Source organism: Muntiacus reevesi, chromosome 3, assembly GCF_963930625.1.
Source record: "Muntiacus reevesi chromosome 3, mMunRee1.1, whole genome shotgun sequence".
Taxonomy (NCBI): Eukaryota; Metazoa; Chordata; class Mammalia; order Artiodactyla; family Cervidae; genus Muntiacus; species Muntiacus reevesi.
Window position 1 is genome coordinate 90578864 of NC_089251.1, and position 26169 is coordinate 90605032.

Below are 26169 nucleotides of genomic sequence, written 5' to 3' on the forward strand. Positions count from 1 at the left end.
TCCATTTTGCACATTATTTGGGTGCAGGAATTTTACTCATAAATGTCTTGACTGTGGCTCAGAATTGTAGCTTTGCATGTACTCACCCAGCAGGTAGAAAAGAGAACTCGGCCAGGGGAGGCGCTCCACTTGAGTGGCTCCTGTCTGGAAGTTTTGCTTTAGTTGCTTTCTCAGTCTTAGAAGCAGTTGGAAGATACGGAGTTGCTTCCTTCTTTTTTCCTTTTTTTCTGACGTCATCTTACTTAGCCCTAGCCTTGCCCGGCACTGCTCCTAGGGTTTCTCTGGGTTTCTGTTAAATGCATTACATTATCTTGTCTATCTCTTTTACTTCCGTATTCTTTTGGCTCAGTCCCTTAATCTCTCTTACTTAAGATCTTGAGGTTAAGGACTCTTAAAGGAATGTTTCTAAACTCTTGTGACTTCTTGTCACTTCCATTGAGGAGGTGACTGAAGGAGCCACCTGGTCTGAGTTCAGCCACTAATGGTCCTGGGGGGTCCCTTCTGCTTTCTTCTCACCAGTGAAAGTTGAAAATGGCTGGCACAGATAAAATCAGCATTCTAACTGCTTCATTTAAGCTAGTCCTGAGAGTTGGCTTGCAGTTAACTAATTAATAGGAAGCTTCTGCTCCCTGAATCTGAGATTCAACCACTTGGAGTTTGATGAACTCAAAAGTAGAATGAGGTGGTGGCAGGTCCACACATTGGAGTTTGGCATCCCTTCTAACTTGATGGTCTTCAAGTAAATTTTTTCTAGTTGTTTTACCTGTATGATAATGATAATAGCTGACTCAGAGTTGTGGGGATGTGTTCAGCTACTTGTTTGATGTTAGAGCCACACAGTTTTAAGCCTAAGCACCTGTTCTTTTTTCTGATTTTCATTTTAAGACCTGAGGAATCAAATCAGTGGGGCAACCCCATTTTTTAAAATGGAATGTTGAGCCAGACCATGATGGGAAACTTGGTCTCCATCAGGCCAAATTGGATTGGCTGGCCGGAGTCCTCTGGTGACCAAGCCAATGAGGGGATGGGCAGGTGTGTGCTGTTCCTGCTGTTCGTGCTGGGCTTGCCCTTAAAGATGGCTTCTGGCTGAGGGTCAGAAATGACCTCAAGGCTCTTTACCTGCAGATGCTGAAAGCTCTGGCGGGGGCAGTGACCCACATGGCCTTCCTCCAGCGATGTCTACTGTCCTGAGACAGGTCTTCAGAATACTTCAGTTGACCTCACTGATGCCATTCAGATCATCCACCTCCTTGCTAACTCAGTGCATTTCAGCTGCAGGAAGTTTTGGTGACAGACTGGCAAATGTGGCCACCTACCATTTACTTTCCTGAGGCAGATATTATTCCAGTTTCACCATCTTTTATTGGATACAAAGCCACAAATTCAGATGCCCATTGGAGTCCTTTTACATACATACGCTCGGGTACATTCGGCAAAGGGCATCTATGGGCGATGTGGAGCAAAGTGCTGGGATGGTGGTGCCTGGGTGGGGCAGAAAAGTGGGGCCAGGGGAGGCCCCCTGGGGGCTGGAGGTACAGGCACCACTTCAGAAACAAAACCAAAAGTTGCTGTGCACCCCTCTGCCTGGTGTGTTTGGGGTGAGGAAAGCTCCCCTCTCAGCTCAGGCCCACTGCACCTGGCTGTTCGGGGGGGCATGGCATGGGGGGCCAGCTGTGGAGGTCCCCGCCAGCAAGGTTACGCGAGCCAGGCCTACTGGCGCCAGCCACGGGGCGAGCCTGACCCTGAGCGCTAGGCCTTTGCCAGGGCAGAGCTGAGGCCTGGGCCCCTGCCAGCAGCGGCAGACGAGACTTGGACTCGCAGCGGGGAAGCCTGCCTGATTGTCGGGGCAGTCTTGGGACTGGCCAGGGTCCCAAGGGGTTGGGGTCAGACTAGGAGCTGGTTGCCTTAGTTGGCCCTGCTATTCTGATCTTCATCCAATCCTAACTAAACCTTATCCTCAGGCAAGGCTGCAGATGAACACACTTGTCCAGGAATAAATACACACACACACATACACACGTTACACAGCAGTATATACAGAAATGGGGCCTGGGAAAAGGCTGGGTGAGAGAGCGGAGCCACCAGGAGTAGGGACAAGTGCCAGGCCCCTGGGAGGGGAGGGCAGTTCCACTCCTCAGGGACTGATGGGCTGGGACAGATCCTAAAGCATGAGTTAACTCCTCCGGGTGCTTGGGCCCTATACCCGATCCCCAGCTTGTTTTCACCCCAAGCCCACCAGGAATTGGGTCTTTGGCACCAATAGTCACTCCGGAAAGATCGGCTTAGCGCCCAAGAGGACTAGGCATGGGTGGCTCCCCACCCACAGCCCAGAGGACTAGAGACCAGGAGCAGGGGGACATGCAGAACCCAGAGACAAAGCATGGAGTCCGGCCTCACAGCAGCAGGACTTGGGAAGGAGGCTGCCTTCCCTCCCCCGGCCCCACCCCAGCAGCTGAAGGACTGGCTCACACTCCACTCTGCCTTGGTCCCGAGGTGGTCTGCCCAGTAAAAGCCATGGTTCCGGGCGGCCTGCTTTCTCTCCCTCAGGGATCCAGATACATCATCTCCTTTGTTCTCTGCCAGTGCTGTGGGGAGGCAGCCTGAATAAAGCATGAGGTACTCAAGACAAACACCGCAAGTCTACCAGGTGCTGGGCTGGCAGGGAGGTGGTAAGGACACCGAGTGGCCTTCACCCATGGGGCCTCTACACCGGCTGGGTCCACTGGAGCAGAGCCTGCCTTGGTTTGGTCTCCCAGATAGTCCTGTTTTGCATCTCATCAGCTGTGAGATATGGAAGAGGGCTCCCCTTTGGGTGAGTGAAAGATGAGGTGCCCCCCACTCAGGGCTCATCCCCCGGAGGAGAGGCAAAACTACCACCAAGCTGGTGAGGACCGGTGGAAGCCCACACATCCAGCAGTTCTCAGGGCAGACATCCAGGCTAAGGCACACAAGCCTATCAGTCCTGGGTGTGCAGTGGGACACGCTGTGACCCATCTGGGCAGGGGCTTGGACCTATGCACTGTGCATCTACCCACACTCAGCTGGAAAACAAAGGATGGGGGACTCAGTGGGTTTCTGGAAACAGCCAGCTCGTGGAGAGGAAAAACTTCCCACCAACAGGTGAGGGGGGGTCCTGTTCACCCTGCTACCCCCAGTGCTGGTGACGCTCAGCGTGGCTGATCAGAAGGAACTTAACAATCACTAGGCCTTTCAGCACCATCTTTCTCACTCAAGCTCGCTGCCCGTGCACCCTCACCTTGCCCAGAACTAATGGCAGCCATTCCACTGGGCATCTTCCCAGGGAGGTTGCCCAAAGCCTTGTGTTCAGGGATGGAGGCTTCCTGGGACAGAAAAAGTCCCTCAGTAGGACAGGCTCAGGCCAAGCAAGGCATCCCTTTGTGCTTTGCCCAGGAGACAGAGGGAGGGCAGTACCTTTGGTCCTGGGGTCACAGGCAGCAGCGGCTATGGAGGGTGCCGCTGGTAAAGCAGAACAGACACACCCAGGGCAGCCAGGCCAAGGGGACCTCCACATCCCTTCCGGCCCCAGAAGAGAGGAAAGTTGTGCTTCTCCTTCATGACTCCTGGGGACAGAACTGGGAGGTTAGAGCCAACAGAACCAGTTGCTCTGGGGTGGGGATGCCACACAGCCAAGGCTTCGTGCAGGGCTAGATGGAGATACTGACATGCCACCCTTGGTATTTGGAGTCTTCAAGGTATAGGGCCAAAACAAGTCACGGGAAGAAAATCAACAAAAAGAGCAAGACACGGCTGTGTGGGGAGCCAGGAGAGCTAGATACGCTTCTGAGCCTGTGAGGGTCCCAGCTCTGGAGACCTTGTTGCAGGGAAACCCAGAATGGGTCTTGATGTCCTGATGCCAGGTTGTGGCAGAAAAGTTGGGTTCCCGGAAAGGACTGGGAAACTAGAGGAGCCCAGCCCCAGCCAGAACCAGTGCCCTAATGTTTAGGGCTGAAAGCCTATCTTATGGCAAGAGAGAAGGAAACCCTAAGATGGATCCAGATTACTGTTTGAAAGAACTTTCCAAATGGAGGTTGGCAGGACCCATGGCCTTTGTGCCACTGTGGGAGGGCTAAGAGGAGGAACTTGGGAGACCTGAGTCTTTAGAGTCATAGTGCCAGGACCTGACCCTTTGGAAACCTTGCAAGGGTCAGTGAGAGCCCCCATTTGCACTCAGCCAGTGATCCTGGTTCAGGTCCCAGCACTGCTCCAGGCAGAAGACCCCCCAACACAGCCCTCAGCCCATGGGTCAGTGGAGACTGAAGAGGGGGGACAAGTCCAATGTTGGGGCTCCTCCTTCTGGGCCCCAAAGGTGTGGCTCCCCACCAAGGCCGCATCTTCCAGCAAGGTAACCGGACAAGGAAGCAAACTAAACCACCCCCTTACGGCCTCCTCCAGGCCCCAGCAGACGGCAGCCAAGTGATTCCCTCTCACATGACCTTGGGGACCCAAAGGCCATCAGATTCCTGTCCAAGCACCCAGATTAGAAGTATACTCCTTGAGGACGGGCACCGCTTCCCACGGCTGACAGCGTTTCCCAGAGCTGGGACCTGGCCCCTCCAGAGGCCCGCGGTTGGTGGAGGGTACAGAAACAGGTACCTTGTAGCTCAGAATTTAGTTCTGGTGTCACGGGATATGTGGTGGCTCGGAGGAGTCTTGTCTTCTCTACAGCAGTAAAAACTCGAAGTGTTCTTGCCCTGGCAATATCCACCCTTGGGAGGCGTGGCCTGGATGTCTTGGGGAGAAGTTCTGGATAGATGTCTTGCCCTTCCAAGCCCACGCCACTACCTCACTGAGCCCCCTACTTCCCACTTCCAGCTGACCACATCCCCAAGACTCCTAGGGTTATCCCTGGAGAATATGGACCCAGAGCCCTGGCAGGCTGCCTGAAGAGGATGCCCCGCAGAGAGCTGGGACTGGGCAGGGGGAAGAGAAGGGCCTCTTGGCCAAGTCTGAGCTGTCTGTTGGAGCAACCCCTCTAGTCTGGGGCCTGACAGCGGCTCCCAACCAGGAGGCTGGGCCTCACAAAGGGGAGGCCTGCCCCAACAGCCTGAGCAGCCAAGGAGCCCCTGGTGGTTACTGCAGATCCTCAGGGCGGTGACACCAAGTGCTGGCGGAGACTCAGCTCTTTGCTGGCTGTGCCTAGAGGGCTGCTCCAGATGGGGTGGGGTGGGAGTCGGGGGCCAGCCGTCCAAGCCCCTGCCCTGGAGAGGCAGCGCTCAGGGTCAGGCTTGCGTTCCACCGTCCCAGCAGGAGGACAGGAGACTGACAACCCCTCTCCCAAAAACCAGGGATAACACCACACCTCCAAAAGTCTAGTTCAGATCAGGGTCCTTCTGGAGGTCCAAAGAGCGTGGCTGGTGTGGGGCTGGCAGGGACCCTGCCGCCCCCAACCCGGGTTAGCAGCCTTCCACCTTGATGTGCAGGATCTTAGAGAAGCCGGGCCTCCGCCGTAGGGCCTGCGGACCAAACCTGAGTAAGTTCCCCTTGGGGCAGGCAGGCGGAGCCCTCCCTTCAAACACCCAGGTCACCAGTCCCAGCCGGGGGTCCCCTGGGGGTTCTTGATCAGAGCCAGCTGCTCACCTGGAGCTTTGTTACCATGTCCTCAAACAGCTTCTGGGCCTCAGGACTGCTGGGCTCTTTGAAGTAATCGGCAATCCCAATCTGAACCACAATGGACTTGAGGTTCCGGCAGATGCCTAGGAAAAGGTGAGTAAGGTGGGGCCCACGTCTGACCTGGGCAAGAGGCCTGTCTTCTCTCCTCTTACCAATTAATGAAATCAGAACACTCTGAGAGACAACCGTGTGCTAGGCACTGGGAGCAGATCCATGCTGCCCCGGGCTCCCCTGGGCAAGGAGGGAAAGAGGGTGAGGTCCCAGAGCACAGGTTGTGGTGGACTCTGGGAGGACGAGTGGATGATAGCCAGCTGTGAAGGTTCCAGCAACTTCGCTGCCAGAGGGGACCGTTGTGCTATGCGGAGATGAGTTACAGGAGCAGAGTAGCTGAGGCACAGCTGCTGGGTCTCGGGCAGCCAGAGCACTGGAGGAGCAGAGGCACGGAGCAGAGGGCTTAAGGGATTGGATGTTGCATGAAGTCAGGGGAGGAGAAGCAAGAAGGTCAGGAGGCTGAGAGGATTCTAGAGGTTAAGATTTTGGAGACCAAGCAGTTAGTTCTGACGGTCAGCCCGGGGCAGGGCCATGAGATTGAAGGGGAGGGAAGAGGATCCTGGCGATGATAAGAAAGTCAAGGAACCTGCAGTGCTCAGGATATGGGGTCCTGCCAGGGGCCAAATGGTCCTCCATGAGGGACTCACTTGGGTGTGTGCAGCTCAAGCTGGGCACCTGCATCCTTAATAAAGGTGGAGGAATCACAGGGAGGGAGTGGGGGCTAGAGGGAGGTAGGGGCCAGCAGAGGCGTGCTGAAGGCTTCACCCTGAGAATTGTCCTGGGGGGCTCACACAAATTATCTCATTAATCTTCCTGCCCATTCAGTTTAGCATTCAGCTTTAAAGATGGGGATATAGACTCAAGAGAAGTACAGTAACTTGCCCAAAGTCACACAGCTAGTAAGTGGTAAAGACAGAATGGACACGTAGATCAGTAAGTTCCAGAACCCATCTGTTCAGCCCTGGCCCTCGGCTGGAGGCTCACGTGGGGGCAGATGGCGGATGACACTGAACAGCCCCTATCTCGGAGCACAGGGCAACACATGCCCATTTGGCTGAACTGAACCATTCGGGTCAGATGCTGGCAGGCCTTCAACGCCACCCTGGCCTCAGAAGGCACTGGTGGCAAAGCCAGGGCTAGAATCCCAGTCACCCTGACCCCAGTGTTGGTGTTTGCTGACCAGGAGTAAGAGGGAGTTGGCTATGCTACTTGCTGACAAGACATGGTAAGAGGCAACAGTGGTACCCCACCTATGTTCCCCATCACTCACTGTTGAAATGCAGCAGGGCCTTGGGGGTTACGGGGGTGGCTGTGAGCACCAGCATCTCCAGGCCCTTCAGGCCTTCCCGGCAGACCTCAGCCGCCACCTCCTGGGTGATCTCCGACACATGGTCCAACTCCAGCACCTGCAGCCGCATGCAGTTTCTTGCTAGGAAGAGGGAAGGAAAGGGGAGGGCCTGCTGACAAACACCCAGGTCACTTCCTGCCACCACCCACACCACAGGCCAAGCCCCGCTACGATTTCACTGTTGCACCCATGCCTGCTTCCCACCACCCCCTACGCCAGCCCCACGGAGAGACTCACCGAGCGATGCCAGGCCCTGCACCCCACAGCCGGCACCCCCGACCCCCAGAGCCCGGAGGTGGGGCCAACAGCGACCGATCATCTGTAGGCAGCGGTTACTGAATCGCATGGGCTGCTGGCTGGAGAATGGGGTGGAGGGAGGGTCGTCAGGGAGCCCCTGGCTGCATGCCATCCTAAGCCCGCTCCTCGGTCAGGACCCGCCCCACAGGGCGAGGGCCCCACCAACCACCCAACTGGTCAAGTCAGAAACCTGGGATCTTCCCTGACTCCTCCTCCTTCACTTCCTGCCAAGACCTGCAGATTCTGATTCCTCAACAACTCTCCAGCCCACACTCAGACCACAATCAGCATTCATCTGATCATGCAGCTCGTCTCCCTGCCAGTTCACCCACTGGCTGCACTCACACTCCCACATTCTCTCACTCGGTCATTCAACAAAATGCTTCTCATGTCCTGCCATGACCAAGAACAACAGCGCTGGGCCAGAATTCACCTGCAGTGCAGGAGACCTGGGTTCGATCCCTGGGTTAGGGAGATCCCCTGGAGAAGGGAACGGCTACCCACTCCAGTATTCTGGCCTGGACAATTCCATGGACTGTACAGTCAGTCGGACATGACTGAGTGCCTTTCACTCACTCACTGGGGACACAGTGGTGACATATAGACATGGACCCTGCCTCCAAGAGGTACGCAGTGTAGGGGAAGACGACGAATGCTACCAGTCTGATGCAATCCCATTTGTTAAGATCTATAATCCTCCAATGGCTTCCCAGTGCTTTCTAGATAAATGCAAAAATCTAAATCTCTTAGGCAAGACCTGACCTTGGCCCAGCCTTCCTTTCCACACTCAGTGCTCATTGGGCCCTGCCCACCACTCACAGCAAACCTGCTACTTCCCTGAACACTTCATCACTTAACAATCCCCAGCGGCTGCCACGTGCTCGGTACCAGGGACACGGAAATGGACATTCACACCCTCTGCCCCAAGAAACATGAGTCTAGTGTAGACTGACACATAGAGAAATTATTGTAAAATTGACTAGATAGGGGCTAGGACAAGGTGCAAGAGGAATGGAGACAGGGGAGCAGTGACAAATTCTGAGTGTCAGTGATGGGATACTGGTGACCTGGAGGCGGTGTCATGAAGACAGTCTTGCAGGGCACACGCAGGGAGTGAAAAAGCCTGGCAGGTTGAGAATTCCAAGTAGAGCGATGAATGATCTCACACCCTGGATTCTCTGGAAACCAGCTCTCTTGTGGATTATACACTGACCTCCCTAACTGCCTTTCTTGTGTCAAACAAAGCTGGCTATTTCAGGCCAGTGTTTCTGAACACTTGCTGTGGGCTCTGCAGCCTTTAGGCACACATCTCATCTGAGCCAGCTACAGGCTTAACGAGATCCACAGATGCTTGATACCACTTTCAATCTGCAGTTGAGAAACTAAGGCACGACTGGGTAGCCCAAAGTCACACTGCCCGCAAGCCAGGCCATGATCCCACGTCCGATTCTGAAGCCTAAAGACAGACTGATGAATGTGAATCTGTCACCCCAAACAGCACATGGAATGGGCCCAGGTCTGCTGGGTCCTCAGCCCCACTCACCGCCCTGCCCATCCCCACCACTGCCTCTGCTCACCAGGGGTGAAGTGGCGCCACCTGGAGGGAGACGATCTCTCTGCAGCCTGCGCCCAGGGCCCAGATGACCTCATGGCCCACTGGGTCTGTGGCGCTTCTGTTGAAGAGACAAAAGCTGGGGCCACCCACTCTGGAGGCCTCGGCTCCTTTCCTTTGGGCCACAGAGCTCTTGGGTCCCTTTGACCCAGAGCCCTGGGGGGAGGGGGAAAAGGTATGCGTATGCAGAGCCCAGGGATCCCTCGGGCCAAGGCCTCGCTTCCAGCAGTGGGGACCCACCTGTAGGTGACGGCCTGCAGCGCACGGCAGTAGCAGCTAGCCAGCCACAGCGAACGGTCAGTGAGGATGTTGGGGCAGTGGGAGATGCGCAGGATCAACAGATTTCCCCCCGCTGCCTTCAGCAGAGACTCCAGGCCTGCCTCCAAGCAGCCCCTGGGGATGGCCAAGAAGTCAGGGCACTGTCTGCAGCCAGGTCCTCCTCCAGGAAGCACCCTGACATCACTCTGGGTCTGCAGTCCAGGAGCGGTCCCCCCAGCCCCACCCCATGGCCTCACCGGGTACTCCGGGCATACTCTTCTTTGCTCTCCTTCTTGCCCCGCTGCCGGGGCTTCAGGTTCTGCAGTGTCAGCGAGTGGGCCTGGGTGCACCACTGAGCCAGCATTGCCAGGAACTGCAAGGAGAGAGGAGCTATCTGGGCATAATGGGATGTGAGTCTGGTTGGCGGGAGATGGACCAGCCCCAGGATGGGAGGCCTCAGGAGAACATTTCGGGGAGCCAGGTTGAAGCTGGGGTGTGGTAAGGGTTACAAGGACCAGACCTTGCAGGGCTAGACTTTGTCAGGGAAAAGATGGGGTCACAGCAAGGGTGACTGGGAGAGCAGGATGGCAAAGAGGGACAGGCACCTTGGAACAGACGCGGGCGTTCTCGAGCAGCACCCGGGTCCAGACGGCGGGGTGGCGGGCCACGAAGCGCCAGTCCCGGCAGACCTCAGCGGCGTGTAGCAGAGTGCGTGTGTCCAGATAGGTGAAGATGCAGAACAGGGCTGCTCGCATCTTGAGGATCTCCGGGCTGATGACCTCATTGGAGCGGGAGGGGCTGCCCCTCTCAGCTCGCCGACCCCGCCCACTGCCTCCCTCAGGGCGGGCTGCACAATACCACAGGGTCAGAGGTCAGTGGGGGGGTTATATAGGCGGGGAGCTGGGGTAGGGCAGGAACTGCAGGAGGAATGGGCAAGACAGAACCATACTGGGGGACCAGAAACTGGGAAGGAGGGACAAAGGTCTCAGCTTCCCCCTCCTCTGCATTATCCCCCTCCCTAATTTTGCAAATTAGAAAAAGGTGGCCCTTCCTCAAGTGAACTTTCTTTTTAAGGTCGTATATCATTACACAGTCCAAAGTCATCCCCTAGAGGAGGCAATTGAGTCAAGACTGGAGGAAGGAAAGGGTTTGGATGGAAACCGTGCATCTGTGAACAGAATGCACGTAAGAGGTTGCCCAGAGCAGTCAACAGGCACAGCCATGCACCCTGACCTGAACTTTCGGTCCCACATATGCATGTGGCCTTGTATGGATATGGGAGAGGGCTTGCCCCACTGGCCCTCGGCTTCACTTTGAACTCTCAACTCCTCTCCTACGAAGGTAATGGGAATGGACCCCCGTGTCCCAGCAGCTCCTGCCCTAAGCCTGCAGGACCCTGTACATGTGGGAAGTCTGGAGCAAGAGGAGAGGCGGTGCAGGAGCCCAGGAGATTTACTGCCTCCCCTGTGTCCCCTGAGAGCAGTGAGCACCACGGAAAACCCGGCCCCCCCTCAGGACTCACCAGAGAGCCGGGAGCTGCTCACCGGCCCAGCCATGGCAGGCCCAGGGCGGGGGACATCTGAGGGGCCCTCAGCCTCTGACTCGGTGGTTCGGGAGCCCACGTCGGAGACGTCACCTTCCTCCCCTTCTGTGCTGTGTCGACGGGGTCTGCGTTGCCAGTTCTGGATGGCCTGGCGCCGCAGTCCAGAGCTGCGAGGGGGCTGGGCCCGCTCCGAGCCGCCGTTGGCAGCCTGGACCCGCGTGCCCAAGCCCCCGGGGCCGCTGTCCTCGGGGGCCCCCTCTTCTGGCCGGGGCAGCTCCAGACTGTCACTGTCATAGCAACCTGAGCTCTGAGATGCAGCTGGGATGCGACTGGAGGCCCTGGGGTGGGGGGTGGACCAGACGGTGAGGAGCAAGGGGTCCTAGGCCTGCCCAAACGCTCCAGGCCACCTACCACTGGCCAAGGGCAATCCACCCACCCTACTGTCCAACAGTCCCCTCTTGAGTGTGGAAAGGCAGACAGAGGTGACCCAAGGAGGATGAGGGGAGGAGGAGAGGCCAAGCCCCAGAAGGGCCAGCAGACCAGTGGATCTTTCTAGGCGAGGGTGGGCTGTGCGGGGACGGGCCAGGCCCGTGGCTTACCCTGTGCTGGGAGAGGAGCCATGCCGGGACACTGCATACGTGCTAGGCATGGCCGGGCCTGCGTGGTGTTCTCGCTGTGGGCCCCCAGAGAGGGAAGGAAAGGCAGGAGGCAGAGGGGGCCAGAGGATGAGAAGCAGTGGGAGAAACAGGGTACAAGATGGAGATCAGAGATGGGGGAGAAGAGAGAGAAAAAGAAAAATAGTTGGGAGAGATGGACAAGCAGACAGACAGACAGCCCAGAGAAGCTGGCTCACCAGCCCCCTCCCGGTGCCCACCACACACCCCAGACCCCGGCTTGTGGCTCCTGGGTTCTCATTTGCAGAGATGGGCAGAGGTGAGCCCCTGCCTAAGGCCTGGGGTTGCTGGGGGGTATCTCACTACAGCCTCAGGGAGGGGCTCCCCTATTCCCGGACCCCTACTTCAGGCCTGCAATCTGCTCATGGGGAAGAGCCAAAGAAGGAAGCACGGAGTATCAGAGGGGGATTCAGGCATGTATGAGGCAAGGTGGTAGGGGTCAGATGTGCAGGCAAAGGAGGGAAGGCAGGTGGGCACTCACCGTCCTGCCTGGGGCCCGAGTGCTGGGCCCAGCACCAGCTCCCCCACCTCCGCGGCCCAGGCTGGCACTGGGCGTGCTGCCACAGCTGCTGCTGATGACCTGCAGCTGCCGCTCAGCCCGGTCGGCCCGCTCGAGGAGCTCCTCGATGAACTGCTGCAGCCGCAGCTTGGCACTGGCCTCCCGTGCCGCCGTCTCCTTCAGGAACTGGTCGATCTGCACCACCTCCCTGGGCCCAGAGCAGTCTCTTACCCCAGTGCCCTGGCCTGGCTGCCCACCCACCCACTGGAGGAGACCCTGAAGAGTAGGAAGAGACCAGGGCAGAGCTGGCCACAGTGTCTGCTCATGGTCACATGGGTACATGCAGAACACACCCAGGAACACTGCCCACACAACAGCGCATAGAGAAATGCATACGTTCACACCCCACCAACCCAGACCCAAGCACATAAGCAGACACCGCTGCTCCCCAGAGAAGTGCTCACAGGCATGTTCAGTCACACACAGCCACCTCCTCCCTCAGGAAGCCCAATCAGGGGCACACACAGTCCACACAGCCCAGTAGCCAGCCCCACACACTCATGTACACAAATTCATATAGCGTTCATCCACAGGCACGCACAGGCTGAGGCACAGTCCTACCAACACATTCAAACACACACACATACCCATTTTCAGAAATGTTCTCAGATGCAGAAAAGCACACTTATAGTTGCACCAACCTTCAGGAGCTGCACAGACACACAGCGTACTTAAAAGAGTCATGTGAGTATTTACTTTCACATGTGTTCATAGTCATTCATGCATCCATCCAACATGTATGGGCACCTTCTAGGCACCAGGCACCGTTCTAGGTGTTGGGGCAACAGCAGTGAACAAAGCAGAAAAAAATCCCTGCCCCCATGGGGCTTATCACCATGGGGACAGATGACATCTATGTACTTCATAAGTCTACATTTGAAGACCAGAGGAATGAGGAGAAGCCCAGCAAAGGCTGAGAGGAAGCCAATAGAAAGAGATGGAAATTCCAGGAGCACACTCTAAGCACACCTTGGCTTAGAAGCCAAGTTAAAAGATATGCTTCAAGGATCAGCTGTGTCAAATGGCTGCCAAGGGGCCAAGTAAGAAGATGACTTGGGCTTCGTAACATGAAGGTCATTGAGGACACGGAGGATAATGATGGAGGTGGACACCTGATCAGATTGGGTTCAAGTGAGGAAAGAAATCGAAGACAAGTAGAAACAATATTTTCAAGTTTTTCTCTGAGGAGAGAAAAGAATGATACAATAGATAGGAAAAAAACCTGAGAAGAGCAAAGGGAAAATAAAGAATTGAACCTTGTCTTTGGGTCGGCAGAAGAGTCTGGTGTCACAATCAGGAAACAGCTTTGTGAAGGAGGAAAGAGAAGGAAAAGAAAGACACACACACGAACGCGGCCACACTGTCATGGTCTCAGAGTCCTAAACACACACCTTCACGCCACTCTTGGCCCCACGCGCACCACCATTACATGCCAGTGGCCACAGGGCCCGTGTAACTCGGCCGCACACACAGCCACACTCACGACGGTGGCGGGAACACAGTGATGCCATCACCGACTCTGGTACTTTGGCGGACACACCCACCCAGGGGGCCCCTTGGGCCACTCACTGCTGCTTGCGGCTCAGCTCCTGCTCTTTGTGCACCAGGTCCTGCTTGAGCGAGGCCAGCAGCTCCACACTCACGTCCACCTGGCGCGAGAGCTCGGAGGCGCGCTCCTCCAGCTCCTCCTTCTCCCGCCCCAGCCGCGCGCTCTCCTGCCGCGCAGTCTCCAGCTCCGCCGCCTTTCGCTCCAGCTCGGCCTGCAGCCGGCCCACCTGGCCCGCGATCTTCTGCTCCACCTCCTCGCTCAGCCGCTCCAGCCGTCGGTCCACCTCCAGCTTCTCCAGCGCCCGGATCTTGAGGCGCGCCAGGCCCTCTTCGTAAGCCACGTCGGCGGGCGAGGGAGACGCGGGCGAGGCCGACGCAGGCCCGGGGCAGGGGCCGGGGCCGGGCCCGGGCGGCGGTGTCGAGCACGCCGAGGAGGCCACGGACTTGCGGGCGAACAGCTCCCCCAGCGGGATCTCGATCTCGCGAAGCGCGTAGCGCGCGGCGGGCACGAGGCCCGGCTCCGCCAGCTCCTCGCAAGGCAGGCCGGCCGGCACCAGGTCGCCGGGAAAGTGGGCGAGGGGCGCGTGGTGGTGATGGTGGTGCAGCAGGTGTGGCGCCGCGGGCGACGGCCCGACCGCCTGCTCCTTGCCCTGAAAGGACGTGCTCTCGAAGACCTCGCGCCGGGCGCCCGGCACCGCCAGCAGGGCGGCGGGCTCGGGCGCCAGCGGGAAGGCCGCCGCGGCGCCGTCGCAGATGCTGTTGGTCTTGGAGAGAATGTAGAGCGTCTCGTAGGTGTGGCTGTACTCCAGGTGCGCGCGCAGCGACGACAGGCTCCGGAAGCGCTTGTGCTCCCCGCAGCGCGGGCAGCGGTAGGGCAGGTCCAGCGAGGCCATGGCCCCGCTGCCCCCGTGGCGCCCGGGCTCCACCGCGGCCGCCCTGGAGGTCAGCCCGGCGCGCTCATGGGGGGACGCGGGCGAGCCCCCCTGAGGGGTCAGGCAGGCTCAGGGCGCTGGCAGCCAGGGGCAAGGAGGCTAGAAGAGAGGGGAGCAAGCCTTAGGAGGGTGGTAGCCCTATCCACCTCCAACCCGTATCCCCCACCCTTGACGAAACTGACTTCCCCAGAAAACACGTGCCCACAAGGGGAGAGGGGCAAGGGGAGACCAATGGCCAGACCTCCCAGAGGAGACTGGCCTGCTCCAGTATCTGCGTGAGGACTGTGCATGCGTGAGAGAGAGAAAGAATGAGAATTCTCTAAGGGGGGAGGGGGGAAGGCAGTAGTTTTATTTATAATGGTAACAACCTGGACATAACCGAAGTGCCCATCACTAGTAGAATGGATAAATCGTGTTATATTCATAATGGGATAAAAGAAAGTGAAAGTGAAGTCGCTCAGTCGTGTACGACTCTTTGCGACCCAATGGACTGTAGCCTACCAGTCTCCTCCGTCCATGGGATTCTCCAGGCAAGAATATTGGAGTGGGTTGCCATTTCCTTCTCTATCAAAATGGGATGTTACCCAGCAATAAGAAGGAACTGTTGGTACATGGAACATGGATGAATCCATTTAATATCATGCTGCATGACAGAAGCCAGACTAGAGTGCATACTGTTGGATTCCATACACATGGAGAACAGACTAAACAGATCAGGACAGAAGTCAGAATAGAGGTTACCTCTGGGGCCCATCTGGACTAGAAAGGGGCAGGAGGTAAGTTTATGTGATGCTGAAAATGTTCTTTATCTTGTTATAAGTGGTGGCTTTACAGGTATATACATAAAGTTACACAGTTTATGCATACGTACACTTAAGTTTAGTGTATTATATGTACCAGCTGTATGTATGTTATATCTAAAAAAAAAAAAGCTTATTTCATGTCTTGCAACCACACTCATCAAACCAGCTGGACTACTGGTACCATGCTGCAGTGACCAAGATATCACCTCACTTGATATCGATGATATCAATGTGTATATGTCACTGCTTCTGTCCCTCTGTCTCTCATCCCTGCTCTGCCCTTTCCTCCAAGGGCCATGATATTTGTCTTCAGGTTCCTTCTGGCACAAGTCACCACCCTTCCTGGCATCCCACTCCTGGGCACCCTCAGCTCCTGCTGTCCATCCTGCCTCGTCTCTGGCTTCCAATCACCCTTCCCCTGCCTCGTGGGCTCTCCACCCTGTAACTGGCCTTCAGTCACCTCGGCTGTCACTGTGCCATTTCAAGTCACAGGCCATCTGCTAATCAGACAATGTAGTTGTCATCAAAGGTCTTCACCTACTTGGTCCCTTGGATGATACCACTGACCGCTCCATGTGGGCAGACTGCCGTGAAGATGTCCTGTTTGGGTTCTCTAACCTTTTCTTCTAGCTGTCTTCCTCATCGTCCTGTCCTGTCTTCTGATGGGAGGTATGCCTTCATGCCCCCTTTGCCTCTATCTGGTTCACTCCCACAGTCTGGTTCACTCATATCTTTAAGCCTTACTGTCAGCTCCACCTCGCCATCCTGACCTACTCTTAAGTTCCATTTGCCTTCTGGCTTTAACACCTGGGTGTATGGATGGATGCCTGTCCTCTATGCCAGCCCAACACCCAGTCCTCCTCCTGGCAACAGCGCCCTGCCTGGACATTGGGGAATCATCCTTTCTTCCCCACTTTCTCAGTCCATGTGGTCTGAGTGGGAGTCGGTGGTTCCCCCAGGGGTCAGAATGTGATATAGGCCTGGCCAATCAGAGCCCTGAGATGGACACAGATCACCTAACTTGAGTCAATGAGTCATTTCTCCAGGACTTCTCTGGCATTACTGGAGAAAGCATCCTCTTTGGGCTGAGCTTTCTAAGCGCAGGGGCGGGCCAAGCTGTGAGGGCCATCTTTGTCTCCTTTGGGAGGAACCTGGCAATGAAGCCAGTACAGAGAGGTAGGGCTGAGCCGGAGAAAGAGCGATTCCTCACACAGTTTGAGGTCCTGGTCTGTTCAGTTAGGTAAGCCAGTCAATTTCCTTTTCTGCTTTAGCCAGTCTGTGTTACCTGTACCAGGAAAAAGTCCAAACTCAGAAATTAGATTCAGAAATCAAATTTTTTTGAAAGAAGGAATTAGCTGAACTAAACAGGGTAGTACCACTTCGCCTGTCTGCTACACAGCAGCAAAGCAGCTGACTGAACTCTCCCACTGCCTCTAGAGGTGAGCTAGAACTTTAGAGGACCTGTAGAAAAATGTCCAACAAGAAAGAGACACTTTGGCTGGAAGGGGCTCATCTGAAAGCAGAGAGGAAGAAAATGCTGCTATGCCCAGAGAGGCCCTTTCTGCCTGAGGCCAGTAACTCAATAGGGCTGAGAGTCAGATAATTAAGAGCCAGTTCTTGCTGCTAGCTAAAGTCAGCTCAAGCAAAGACAGACAGGCTGGAAACACAGAGGGAGACAAACCTGGAGCCTGACAGGCTATTGACTCCTCAGGCCCTCTTGAACTCCTCCCAGCTCAACAGAGGCCACCTTGGCTTCCATTACAAGCAGGCTTCCAGGGGGCTGCAGCTTGAGGGAGAAGGGGCAGAGAGCTCTGCCTCTCACCCCGGACTAGGAGTTTTATTGTCCTGCGGCAGAACCCTACTAGAGCCACAGAACCATGGGCTCCTGGGACAGGCAGAGCACCGAGATCTGTTGCTAAGAGACAACTCCTCCTCCTCCCCCAACACCATCACCAGGGACTTGATTCAAGAATTATAACTTTCAATGAGGTCTCTGGTTTGGTTAATAGCTCTGGGGATGGCTGAATGCAGACTGATGGAGAGCTTTCTAATGATTAAAGGGATTGTATTGCCAGGAAAGCCCCACAAACCTGGAAAACAAAGGCCAGGGATTAGTCAACCCCTGAAGTTTTCCCACCCCCAAATTTGTACCAATGGGAGGTGACCCCTCAAAGCCCCTTGTGCACGTGGCCACAAAGCATGAAGGATAACGCAGGCTCTCAAGACAGCAGGACCAGAGCGGCTGCTGGGGGGCCAGGGCACGTTGTCCACACTGACTGGTCAAGCTTGTGGTCCGGGCTATGGACCTGTGATCCCGCAGCGTTCTCCCTCACCTCCCTGCTTCAACTGGAAAGGTTTTGCTCTTTCAGCTATCCTGAAATGGACTTTTCCTCCATTGTTGTAGTTTGGCCATAAATGGGAAGACCAGGAGGGGCTAGCTCAATACCATAAGAGACAAGACTTGCATTGGGGCTGGACACAGTAAGTGGGGGAGAACTTGGAGCGTCTCCTTCCGGAGATGGGACAAGTGTGTTTTAAGTTTTGTGAGGGCTAACTGCATTATGATAAAACAGGAAAATTTTAAATTATATGAGAAGGGGGATCTGTTTAGATCTTGGACAGAGGTGGAAGGGAATGGACATTTGTTGGTATTGCTGCTCAACTCCAGTCCCCCCTTGGTAGGTACACACCACAGTTTTCCCTTGGAGAACTATTCCCCCTCTGAGTCAGTGTTGTGTTGTTTGGCTGACCTCACAGCCAGGCTCCATGAGCTTTTCCAGGGGAGCTCATATGACCTTGGCCTTTTCATCAGTCACAGCTGTCACTTGGTCCTGGGCACGTTTCCTAGGCCAGGCCAATACAGCCCCTCCAGGATCTGTGCAAAACCGGCAGGATGTGAGGCTGGAGCTGCCGGTGGCCCTTTCTGCCCTCTCTTTGGGCAAGGTGAAGAAAAAGACTCCTTATGACTCCCCTGAACCACAGAGTCAGATGTGCCGAAAACTTTAACCCAGGACTTGTCAATTGCGTGAGGAAGCAAAAATATTTTTGTAGATCAAATAATTTGAATTGGTTGGCAGAAATGAGGCTCCAGAATAACACAATGACCCACAGTGTCAAAAGAGTAACCCTGGACTTCCGCTGACACACTCCCCAGCATCCTTTTTTCTTTCCCTCAACAGTGCCACTTGCGGCCCTGGCCATCTCAATTCTGCTCCCTGCTAACCATCAGGACTGGCTGATTTTTCCTTTGAATGCTCTCAACACAACTGTTCTCTTCTGCTTCATGCTCCCCCTGCCCCTGGAAGTGCCCGAGGTCCAGTCTTCGGTCTCACAGCTCTCTAGCATCCTATATAAGGTACCACCAGATGCCTCTGATATGAGATAACTCCTGTTCATGATCTTTCAATGGTGCCCATCGTCTGTCAACTGCAGCCAAATTCCACAGCTTCATGCTTTGGCTTCGATGTAGTCTTGCCAATTTGAAAAATGGCCTGGCTGTTTCACTTGCATTTTTGGGGTTACTAATGGCTGGACATTTTTTCCACAATTTATCAGTCATTTATATCTCTTTGGTGACTTGACTATGTACTACTTTCCTCATTTTTGTACTGAAGGTTCATCTTTGCTTATTGACTTGTAAAGGCTTTTTATAATATTGATCTTTTGTCATTTATATACTGCAAATATTTTTTTCTTGTGTTGATTGGCTTTTACTTTTGTTTATAATCTTTATTGACATGCTAAAGCTTTAAAGTTTGCATCAGTAAAATCTTTAGGATTTCTCATTTTGTTGTCATTCTTAGGAAGTCCATCCCTACCTAAGGATTATATAAACAGTTATATTATGTTTTTCTTTTAGTAATTTGTGGTCTCCCTTTTTTTTTTCAGTCACTCAGTCATGTCCGACTCTTTGCAACCCCATGGACTATAGCCAGCCACGCTACTCTGTCCATGGAATTCTCCAGGCAAGAATCTTTTGTGGATAGCCATTCCCTTCTCCAGGAGATCTTCCTGACCCAGGAATCAAAGCTGGGTCTCCTGCATTGCAGGCAGATTCTTTACCATCTGAGCCACCAGGGAAGCCCCTGGTCTTTTTTTTTAAGTTCAGAACATTTTTAAAATTAAGGGCTTTAAACAAACAACCATAATACTATAAACACAATGACTGGTACATGCAAATACTTCAGGATCTGTGGTTTCCTTTCATACAAAGGCGTTTTCATCCATCTAGAAATTTTTGATATGCATAGTGAGACAGGGACTAAAAAACTTTTTGTTATGGACATTTTCACACATATCCCCAAATAAAGAGAATATGATGATAACTCTTATGTACTCATCATCTAGCTTCAGAAATTATCAGCTCATGGCCAGTTTTGTTCATCTGTACACTGTTCTCTGACTTAACACCTCCTCCACCTCCACCACTGGATAATTTTGAGCAAATCCAAGTTATTGTATTATTTCATCTAAAAGTATCTTAGTATGTATAAGACAACTTAACATTTGTTTTAAAAACTAAATATTAGTCACTTATTATCACAATATTATCGTCTTTTATGTCTATTAAAACTCAAAAAAGTAGCCTTGAGAGGTAATCCAAAAGATGGTTCTCTGAAAAGACCAACAAAGTAAACATTCCTCTGGCAAATCTATTCACAGAGAAAGCAAAAGGAAATAAGCGCTGTGGCAAAAAGAAGGATATAACCACTGACACAGAGAAGATTTTTTAAAGTTACTGAAATACTACCAGGTACAACTCCTGGCCCAAATTTATGAAAATCTGGATTAACTGAATGCTTTTCTAGGAAAATATAAATGATCAAAATTGACTCAGGAAGAAATTTTAAAAACCTGACTAGACTAACGGTTATAGGTAAAACTGCAGAAGTTGGCAAAGTGATGAGGGATATATTATAAGGAGAATGTGGTTCACACACACACACAGCAGTTCAGGAACAGGGTTATTCTTCAAGCACATTCAGTCCAGTGTCTGAGAACCCGTGTTTGCCTGTCTGTCCCAGCTAAGTGCTGGTCCTTCCTGTGGGGGAATCTCGCCTACACAGCACCTTGCTAGCCAGGCTTCTTGAAAATCAGGGGAAGGTGTAATCCTGGGGGCACAGGTCTGAGTGTGGAGATGCAAGCTAGAGGAAGAATGGGGTCTCTGGAATCCAGGGTCTTCACCTGAGGCCCGCCCACCCCACAGTTTCCTTCCATCTCCTGGAGCGGAGAAATGACTAAAACTCATTCTTAGGAATATTTCTGCCTAGATTTACCCACCTCCTCAGCATAAGCATGAAGCTTTGCTGGAACACAAGCAAGATGATGGAGGGAGGAGGGGAGAAAAGAGCAAAACAGAAATGTGGTCCATTCAAATTCCATCACAATCCTATACTGTGATCACCTGGACAGAACCATTAGAGATTTTCCTTAGTATTCTTGCCTGGAGAATCCCAGGGACGGAGGAGCCTGGTAGGCTACAGTTCACGGGGTCGCGAAGAGCCAGACACGACTGAGTGACTTCACTTCACTTCACTTTGGGCTTCCCTGGTGGCTCAGAGGTTAAAGCGTCTGCCTCCAGTGCGGGAGAGCCAGGTTCGATCCCTGGGTCGGGAAGATCCCCTGGAGAAGGAAATGGTAACCCACTCCAGTATTCTTGCCTGGAGAACCCCATGGACAGAGGAGCCTGGTAGGCTACCGTCCACGGGGTTGCGAAGAGTGGGACACGACTAAGTCACTTCATTTCACTTTGTATTCTTGTCTCCCCAAACCAGCAACCTCTGCAGACCTAAGACCTGCCTCCTTTTTCAGCCTGGCCCTGTCTCTTCACCATCCTCAGGACCTGTTATCTCCTTCCCCCTTCTCAAATGTCTATCTCAAGTCTACTTTTAAGCCCAGCCCAAGGTTCTCTTTGAGTGGAAGACTCAATCAGAGGTATTAGCTTTTTAAAAATTTTTTAAATGGCTTTCCAGTGTGTGAGTTTCATCTCCTCAAATAAGACCAACCATCTCAAAATGTGTGTCTTCTTTTGCTCTTGTCTACTGTCACATTTTCACATGTTGACTCTGCCAGAAACACTGATAATCTTGCATTTTCATGGCTTCCACTACCACGTGGTCACTGAGAGTTCCTGCAGTGAACATTATTATTTTTATCTGCTTAGCAAATCTTCTTCATCTTCTTTTAATAGCAACATCTCATCTTCTTTTCGATGAGTTTCCCCTTCCTACTCCATGTTGGGGTTCTGACAGGGCTGCCAACCCTAGTAAGGTGGTCCCAGGCCTGACCAATCATAGTACCTGATCTTGGTCATAATGATTCCTCAGGCTGAGCCCGCTGAACCCTTCTCTGGGAATTTATATGAAAGACTAAAGAGACCTCCTTTAGTCTTATATGAAAGACTAAAGTCTTTCTGGGATCACATGCTAAGGATGATGAAGCTGTCTGTGGCCTTGTGCAACTTCCACCCATCACAAGGAGAAAACTCATGTATGGTGGGGAAAAAAATGTGGCAACACTCAGAGGGAAGTCGAGTCAAGAGTTAGAGAGTCCTCACCCATTTTTGAGAACCTGTGTACAGTTATGCCCAAGACCCACTCATCCCTCTTTTTTCCAGTTATATGCATTAGTACATATCCTTTTTTGCTTAAAATAATTTGGGTTGGGTTAGATTTCTGTCACTTGCAATCGAAAGTCTTAACTAATACTCATATAAATCTGTATTTCTAACCTAGAATTCTCTCCTAAACACCATTCCAACATGAATTTATTCAACATCCATTTACTGAGTACCTACCATGAACCATACCAGGTGCTACTCTGGGGATGTTGAGGACACACAAACCTACAAGATCCAATCCTTGCCTTCAAGCAGCCTGTGATTTGGGACAGACTAAAGCATTGGATGGTGCAGTCATGAGATAAAGGCTATGTAGGAGACTGGCACAGTAGAAGTAGAAGGCCCTCTACACTAAGCTTGAGGAACTTGGGGGTTGGGGAACCCCTGGGAGGAAAATGTAAGCTCCATAAGAGCAGAGACATTATCTTTCTCGATCACTGCTATTTTCCCAGCACCGAACAACAGTGCCCACTAGTGCTCCGGAAATGTTTATGGAATAAAGGGAAGGCATGCATGCACGCTCAGTTGCGTCCAACTCTGCGATCCCATGGACAGTAGCCTCCTAGTCTCTCTTCTGTCTGTGGGATTTTCCAGGCAAGAATACTGGAGTGGGTTGCCATTTCCTCCTCCAGGGGATCCTCCCGACCCAGGGATTGAAGCTGTGTCTCCAGCATCTCTTCTACTGTCAGGCAGATTCTTTACTACTGGGACAGCTGGGAAGCCCAAAGGGAAGGCGAAGGAAGACTTAATTAGATGTAGTTGAGAGAATGGCCTACAGGGGACCAGGGTCAGGAAGAAGGCTGTAGGAACACAACATAGAAACCGTTAGCCAAGGCAGCAGGGGTGTAGATTGGGAGAAGGCTGGATCTGGGAGCAATTTAGAAGGCTTGATGACAGAATGACTGTGGTGGGTATGAAAGGCGGGAGTCAAGGGTCAGGCTCAGGTTTGGGGTTTGAGGATCTACGTAGATGGGGATGAGGTTCAGTAAAGAGGGAAAATGAGTGAGGGCAGGTTTGCGGGGTAGAGTGAGTTTGGTTATAGATTTCATGAGTTTGCGGTTCCAGTGGGCCTTAGAAATATCTGATACATAGTTTTCAATATAGAGCTGAAAATATAGTTTTGGCAATTGAAGCTTAAAAACAAAAGTGGATGAACAGGACCAGGGAGAGGGTACAGAGAGAGGAAAGCCGAGAGGAAAAGGTGGATCCTCGGAGAGGCAGAGGACGGAGAAGAGCCGGGAAGTTCCTAAGAACCAACAGCAGAAATGGGAATTCTGGCAGGAAACCTTAGAGAGGAGGGGATGTCATGGATGGAAGGAGTATAGGAAACTGGAAGCAACAGGAGTTGACCACTCAGGTCAGAGCAGAGGTGGGAAAGGTCCACTGGTCACTTCAGAGAGGGCCACTTGGATGAGCCTGGCTGCTGTGGGTTGAGGAGGGGGTGAGGTGAGGATGTGAGTAGACAGTGAGTGGATGCAGAAAGCCCAGCTGTGAAGGGGAGGAGGCTGCAAGGGAGAATGACAGACTGTACTAAAGACAAAAAACACCTGAACATATTTAAATGCTTCTTAGAGATAACCTAATTTTAATCTATACCATCACTTCCGCTAGCCTGGAGTTATCCATGCCTCAGACCTGTAATTTATAGCAATTCTTTTATTTATTTATTTTTAAACTGCTTCTAAGAAGCAGCAGAAAGCAGAGAGGACGAAATGGATGATATTTTAGTGTAGGCAGCTGAGTGCTTAATATGGCTAATAGTGAACTCATACCACAGTACTCACCCTGAAACCTGCCTCTCCCTCCTGTTTCCCATCTTGACCAACATGCTCATTGTCTACTCAGCACCCTCTGTGCAACCCCAATGCCTCCTTGAATTCTCAAGAGTCCCCCTCAGATCTCGTCAGTTGCTGACCTTTGTCAATACTATCTTCTAAATATTTGCCTCTATATGTTGCTCTTCCTTCAGCCAAGGCCCCAGATCTCCTACCCCCTCTGTCTGGATGCTGATACCATTTCTAACTGGAGTCTCTAACTCCTCCAGCTTTGAATTCTCATGGTTTCTCAAGAAGAAATGCAGTCATGTCATTCTTCTTCTAATAAAGACATCTCTGAAGGCAGGCCATCTTCTGAGAGGTACAGTCTACCCTACCTGGCCGGCCCTCAGAGCCGGCTGGAATCTGACCACCACTCAGCTTGCCAGCCCCAGCTGATGCCCAGTGAGCCCTGCGGGGCTTAGCTTCACTGAGAAGTGCCATGTGACGTTATATGCTTGTGTCTTGGCTCCTGCTGGTCCCTCTTTCCGGGACCCCCTCCATGAACTGGTGAATTCTGCAGGCTCAGCTCAGATGCTACTCTTTCCATGAAGCCTTCCACCCACTCCTCCAGTTCAAGTCACATCATAACATGAATCGCTGCTCACCATAGCTCTTCACACATGGTAACAGGTGTGAACACCTGGTAACATCACATACTGGATGGTCATGGACTTGTTCACACAGCTGATCCTATTCTTCATATACATTTGGAGGGCAGGGGCAATACAACTGACTCATCCTCACACCTTCCACAAACAGAGCAGACATGAGTATATTCTTGGAGGAATCACAATGAATAATGGAGGATGAACAGATTGATTTACATAACCAAAGTGATTTCCACCACTCTTCATCATGGAATGGGTGAATCTGGTTACAATTTAAATCAACCCAGGAATCCGCTTGTGTAACATATTCTTCCCTGGCTCTGCAAGTCACCACTGGGAGGTCAGACCTTGATGTCTTCTCGACACCATGGCTCTAGCAGAGCTCCAAGGTTTAGGACTTGTCTGCTTCATTCTATTTTATCCACCCAACAAAAAGATGTCAAGTAGAAGGCCCATGCCAGGCACTGAGGACACAAGGCATGATGACTAAGACAGTAACGCTGTCAAAGTGCTTGCAGTCTAATAATCAAAACAGTGAACATTTACCTACTAATTATTCTGGTGAGATAACATGGTTCTCATTTAGTGCTCAAGACAGTCCTGCCAAGAACATAGTATCATCATTTTAAGATGAGGAAACTGAGGCTCAGAGCATCCAGACCATGCGTCCAAGACTAGCAAGTGATTGTTACAAACTGCTGCTTTGGTGGCACCCAATGAGCCACGCCTCCCAGCATCCTTGCCCTTACGTGGTCCTCTCCCACACTGACTCAGAGCTGGGCTATGTGACTTTGGCTGGTGGGATGTTAATCAAGCCTGATGCAAGCAAGGTTTGATAAGCAGTTGCTTAGAGTTTATCCTCTTGGAATAACTTCCCCTGGGGACCCAGCTGTCATGTAGAAAACTTGGGCTTGACTACTGGGTGATTAGATGCCGTGTGTAGAGAGGCACTGTAGGATGAAAGGCCACCTTCCAGCCAGTCTCTCAACTGTATGCACCTGAGAAGAGCCAGGTGAACCCATAGTCACAGTCGGCCCACAGACCATAATAAATCATAAATCAGCATTATTTTAAGCCCCTGTATACCGGGGAGGTTTGTTACACACCAGAGAATAACTGAAACAGTGACAAGCTAGGAACTGAACCCAGCACTGTTTGACTGACTTCCAAACCACGCTCTTAGTTTCAATACTGTGTTCCTTCTGGTTGGGAGTGGCATGTCATACCAATACTATAATATTTATAGGTTGGCCCATAGTAGCCCTCAATATGTTTATGTCGAATGAATGAAAAAGGGTGTGGTGGGCTACCAGAGAGATAGGAAAGTCCACAGAATTCAAAGACAAGATGGCAGTTACCTTTCCACAGCCATGATCCCCTTTCCCACTACAATTATCTCACAAACAAATATCCCCTAAATCTAGAAATATGTGGATGTTGCCAAACTCCCTCTGTCTGTCTCTTTCTCTGTCAAATTCAAATCAGGTAAAATTGAGAATTTCAAAGAGTTTGGTTTTGATGGTCATCCCCCTTTGCCCCCAACTCTCCACCAAGCCCCTGGCATCTCTTCTTCCTCCTATGTTGCTTTCTAGACCCAAAAGCTCTTTCTCCCTCTTTCCATATAAAATCCACATGCAGGAAAGCAGAGAAGGTGGAAATTACAGAAATGAGGAAGGAAGACTTGGATATTAGTAGATGGCGTTACAGGCCAAAGACATGAACCCCAAGCTCAGTGCTTCCAGGAGCCATCTGCCAGCAGGTGGAGGAGGGGGAGGCAACTGGAGGTGTCCCTGTGGCTGGAGAATAAAGGACTGTCCCCTGAATCCCCCAAGAACACAGGGGCTCTGGCTGTCTCCACCTGGGGCTGTG

The 26169-nt window shown here is 52.6% G+C and overlaps 1 protein-coding gene across 1 annotated transcript; it reads right to left on the bottom strand.

Moving 5' to 3' along the window:
- Positions 1-5350: 5350 nt before the first annotated feature.
- On the bottom strand, positions 5351-14414 carry FBXO41 (F-box protein 41). The gene is made up of 12 exons (XM_065927409.1): positions 13543-14414; positions 11896-12121; positions 11340-11413; positions 10720-11078; positions 9803-10044; positions 9455-9570; positions 9180-9332; positions 8905-9000; positions 7268-7386; positions 6953-7111; positions 5599-5714; positions 5351-5474 (listed from the first exon to the last, which is right to left on the bottom strand). Exons 1-12 carry the CDS (start codon positions 14412-14414, stop codon positions 5415-5417), a joined length of 2592 nt encoding a protein of 863 aa, XP_065783481.1. The 3' UTR covers positions 5351-5414.
- Positions 14415-26169: the final 11755 nt, after the last annotated feature.